At 44.6% G+C, this 4,915-nt stretch overlaps 1 protein-coding gene across 1 annotated transcript in view; it reads left to right on the forward strand.

The window, feature by feature from the left end:
* The first annotated feature begins 2,195 nt into the window (after positions 1-2,195).
* LOC107111797 (SITS-binding protein-like) overlaps positions 2,196-4,915 on the forward strand; it is a 49,395-nt gene continuing 46,675 nt past the window's right edge. Inside the window, 1 exon segment of the mRNA XM_015412830.1 lies at positions 2,196-2,660. Coding sequence (XP_015268316.1) covers positions 2,196-2,660 — 465 coding nt within the window.

A 4,915-nucleotide genomic window follows, 5' to 3' on the forward strand; every position in this document is an offset into this window, starting at 1 on the left:
GTGGCCTTATGACACACTTCCAGTGATGTCAGGGGGTGTGGCCTTATGACACACTTCCGGTGATGTCAGGGGGTGTGGCATATGCTAATGAGTTATGCTAATGAGTTCCCCTAGCTCTTTTTCTACGAAACGACCCCTGAGTGATACTAAGACCCCATTGATGCCAAAGTCTTGCCTTGGGAATGATGCCAAAGTCTTGCCTTGGGAATGTTTGTGTCCCGCCCCTCCGCTTTCTAGTGCATCATTGCTGATCCATAGTCATGCTTGCTATTTTGTTAATCTTAAATTGCTTTGAAGCTTTCCCTCCCCCCCCATCAGGCTGATTTTCTTAACTTAAGAGCAAACCAAAAGCATCATGTGAAAATTAGCATACAGCTAAATTATCCATTTATCTGCCAGTGATCAAAGACCTTTTATTCTTTATTCTTTGTATAATGCAGCTGACTTCCTGCTGGGGCCGTTTCAGTTTGGGAAAAGACCATGGAGGAGAAGGCAGGAGTCTTTCCTCCCCTTGTACCACAGTTCCAAGCTGAACTGCACTCCTGGGGACTTTAAAAATACTTTCCCCGGCTGCAGCAGCTGTGCGATTGCAGCAAAAAGCGAGTTGGGTCAGAGACCACCAGCACAGCTGGCCACAGTCTGGGTTCTACTACAGTGCAGTCCTAAACAGAATCACACCATTCTAAGCCTATTGATTTCAATGGGGATTTCCACACATCCATGGGGTTTTCTTGGCAAATATACTGGAGTGGGTTGCCATTTCCTTCTCCAGTGGATCACACTTGGTCTGAGTTCTCTGCTGTGGCCTGTCCGTCCTGGGTGGCTCTCCACGGCATAGCCCACAGCCTCATCGAACCACGCAAGCCCCCTCGCCACGACAAGACAGTGATCCATGAGGGGGTCAATGGGGATAGAAGGGTGTAACTCTGTTTAGAACTGTGTTGTTGGGGTTTTTTAAAATCTTGATTTGACAAACCTGCTTAGTCAACAAATGACCCTTCTTTCTAAGTGAAAGGGGACCTCTCTGGGCTCCTTTTGTGCTTCTAAGGGTTAAATTGAAGCCTTGTGCAGAGTTTGTAGGTTTTTAACCCAACTGCCACCACTTACCTGTTTTATGAGTGGCCTTTTATGTTTTATGAGCTGCGGTGGCTCAAGTGGTTAAGACGCTGAACTGCAGGCTGTGGAAGGTCAGTAGTTCAGCAGTTTGAGACCCGGGTTGCCGCATGATGGAGTGAGCCCCCATCTCTAGTTCCAGCTCCTGCCAACTTAGCAGTTCGAAAGCAAGACATTGCAAGTAGATAAATAGGTACCACTTCGGTGGGAAGGGAACAGCGTTCCGTGCGCCTTGGTGTTTAGTCATGCTGGCCACATGACCACGGAAACGTCTCCGGACAGCGCTGGCTCTTCGGCTTTGAAACGGAGATGAGCACTGCAACCCTAGAGTCGGACTCGACTGGCTTTCGACCTTTACCTTTACTTTTCTGTTTCCAGGCTGTCCCTAGTTGGGTTGCCAGGTCCCTCCTGGCCACTGGTGGGGGATGGGTGGGTAGGGTTGCCGGATCCAGGCTGGGAAACTCCTGGAGATTTGGGGGTGGAGCCTGGGGAGGACGGGGACCTCTGTGAGGTACAAGGCCATAGACTCCATCCTCCAAAGCATCCATTTTCTCCAGGGGAACTGATCTCTGTAGTCTGGAGATGCACTGTAATTCTGGGGGGGGGGGGTGCACAAGGTCCCACCTGGAGGGTGGCACCCCTAGCAAATGCCGTGCAACTGACAGCGTTCCTGATTAGGCACAGTCTGCTATGCCAGAGGAATGTCACAGCTCAAGCACCTGAGAGAGATCGGGCCGGGAGAAATGCATCTGACACCACATCGCTGCAGCCAGATTTTGCGGGCACTCTCCCTCCTTTACGCTGCGAGCACAGAGCAGGCTGGAACAGCCTTCCCAGACCCGAGTTTCTTTTGAAATAATACAGTGAGAAGTGCTGGGGTGTGTGTGGAAACGTTGAATGTTTTTACCTTTCTTCTCCTCCCTCTTTTTCTTTTCCCCCATGGGTGGGACAGTATGGAGTGCTCCGTGGACAGCATGGAAAAAGAATAAATTTTGAGCAGAACTTCCTGCAGGGCTCACAAAGGGAGGGCTCTGTGCCCTAACATTCTTTGCTAGATCCTCTTTAGCACCGCACACAGTGAAATGCCTCACAGTCGTCAGAGGCACCCAGGCCGCATCCCAGAGGTGGCTTGGGACACCCGGCTGAAAGAAATGAATGAGACCTGGAAAGGAGGATTTGCCTGCCTTGGGGTGGCTGTGTTCTTTATGATGACCATTGGGACTATATACTGGCAAGTGGTGGATCAGCCAAAGAAGAACTGGATCCTGAGAGGAAGCGCCAGTGGTCTCATATGGGAGCGAAAAGCACACGCCCTCATCTTGCAGGCTCTGAAAGGTGAGGAAAAATGGTTGGAGATTAATGTGTGCAGCTTCCAGGATGTAGAGGCACCTTTCGTGACGAATATGTGTGGGCTGAACAGAACAGAATTCTGCTACACCTGGGATGCTACGGCAAGCCTGAAGATTTCCTTGGAGTCCAGCATTTCTTCCAGCACAGAGTGCTACAGAGTAAACTGGACCCCGCAGCATTGCCAAGTCAAACTAAAGGTAAATAAGTACAGCCTTTGTTTATTTCACAAAACAATTTGAAAGTTCTAAAGGAGAGAACCTCAACTTTGGTAAAACGATGTGCTGATGCTGATATAAGCGATAAATGTCTTGCAGATAGACTCTGGGTAATAGGGATAGCAGTGCTAATTATAACAAACATATAAAATATAGCTCTTGCAGTAGTTCAAGAAGACTGAGGTTTTTGTGTTCCCATTTTGTGAAAATCCTGTTAAAAATAAGACCGTGGAATTTTCCTCCATAACTTCTCTGAGCATCTCCAGGGTGTAATGGTAACTACAAGATTATGTTCTCATACAGTAATAAATAAAACCAATAAGAGATCCACAATTAAATGCTAGATCAACTGTAGCTGCATTGTAGCAGTGTTGTATGGGTTAATCATAAGGTAGAAGATCCACATCTTTTAAAGAAAACTAAATGCTAGATCAACTGTAGCTGCATTGTAGCAGTGTTGTATGGGTTAATCATAAGGTAGAAGATCCATATCTTTTAAAGAAAACTAGATAAATACATAAAATCACAATGGTGTCTGAAAATAACAGGCTAAGAAAGGGTTGGTTTTTTTGCCATGCCAGTTTTGTTCTCCCAAACAGCAGAAGTTCTGTAACAAGCCTTTCTCCTGTTCCTTAAAAATGCTTTGAAGCAACTATGGAAATAACAAAACTTTCTGCATTGGCACGATTTCTAGGGTGTAAAACCTGCAATCTTAGATACATATTTGGAAGATTTCGATTGAAATCAAGGGGATTGTCTGAGTAAATACTTTATGATTCAGTACTAAAAATATTTGACAGGAAGAATTGTACAATGAGGCATAGAAATTTGTCTATTATCTGGATTTTTAGCATTGCCTGCCTCAGTGCTTGGAGCAGTTTGCATATTAAAAACCAGTCATACTGACAGGTAACAAATCGGAATCACATTTAAGGCTGTGACCCCAAGCAAACTTACTTGGAAGTAAGAGTGTTTTCATTATGCCATAGAATGCCCTTGAGTCTAGAATTCATAAATTGGGGAAATGGTTAATGAAGAATAGAAAATAGAAAAAGAAGAAAATGAAAATGGAATGTACATTCCAGTGACTATAGGTGTCATCTGAATTTTAAACATGGGAAATGCAAACTAATTCAAGCATCTTTCCTTAAAGTAGCCTTTGAATCAATGGGAGGTCTGTCCATCTGTCTTGCCTGTCTATTGTGCCTCTATATATAGAGTACTTGAAATAAATGCAAAATCTGCATAGATGTTTTCTATGCATGATCAGTTCCCATTTGACAATCCTGTAAAAACAGATACAGAAAAAAGAAACCACACAGTAGACAATGACACTATAAACAACTCAAATTAAAACTATACTTTTAAGCCTAAGGATGACATTGGGTCAAATTCTTCCACTATAACAAAGGCTAGAGTTTGCTGAGGCTTTTAGAAGTTTAAGGAATCATTACACCATGTCCAAATACAAGTCTCATAGTGAGGCCATTTCAAAAATCCCATTTAACTTTTCAAATGCAAGTCCCAGAGATCTGAAAGGAGCTTGCTGTACTTAGTGTTATTATGGGAATACATATTTAAGGCCAACACAGACTAATAACTGAAAATAAAAGAGCACTCAAGTATATGGGGATGTTTTATTAAAATAAGCAAAAGAAGATTTGGCTTTTTGATGCCGATACCTACAGCTCTTTTCTTTTACTACATTGGCGGGCTCAGAATGAACAGCAACACCCGTATCCATTATCAAAGACAGTTAAATCAGGAAAGGGAGAATAACACTGGAGACAAATAATGTGTATTAGCTGCAATAAGATGGTCGCCACGGCGGTAGTCTGGCCATGTGGTCTGACAAACCTTCAGACCTTCGATCCCGCACACCAATGGGTTTGCCGGAATCCGAAAGTAGACCTATTAAGATGTAGACTTGTAAATACATGGTCTATGTTTTGCTGTGATGCCAATAAAGGTAGCTGATGATGACTTGTAAATAGAGCCAATCACGGGTGATGGGTGTGTGGTGTGGGGCACGCATATAAGCTGGGCACTGCCCGGCCAAGGTATCCTTCGTTCTTGATGTAATCCAATAAACAAGAGCTGATTCACTATGCTGCGTCTCTGGCCACAGTACTTTTCAGAATCCACCAGAGGATTTCAACACGCTCTCGAGGGGAAAGATTTTCACTGATTCGCCCTTCCGGCAGCAGATCCCAACTCCCCCTCATGTGGTTCCTGGG

The sequence above is a fragment of the Gekko japonicus genome, unplaced genomic scaffold (genome assembly GCF_001447785.1).
Source record: "Gekko japonicus isolate JY-2015 unplaced genomic scaffold, Gekko_japonicus_V1.1 scaffold1149, whole genome shotgun sequence".
Taxonomy (NCBI): Eukaryota; Metazoa; Chordata; class Lepidosauria; order Squamata; family Gekkonidae; genus Gekko; species Gekko japonicus.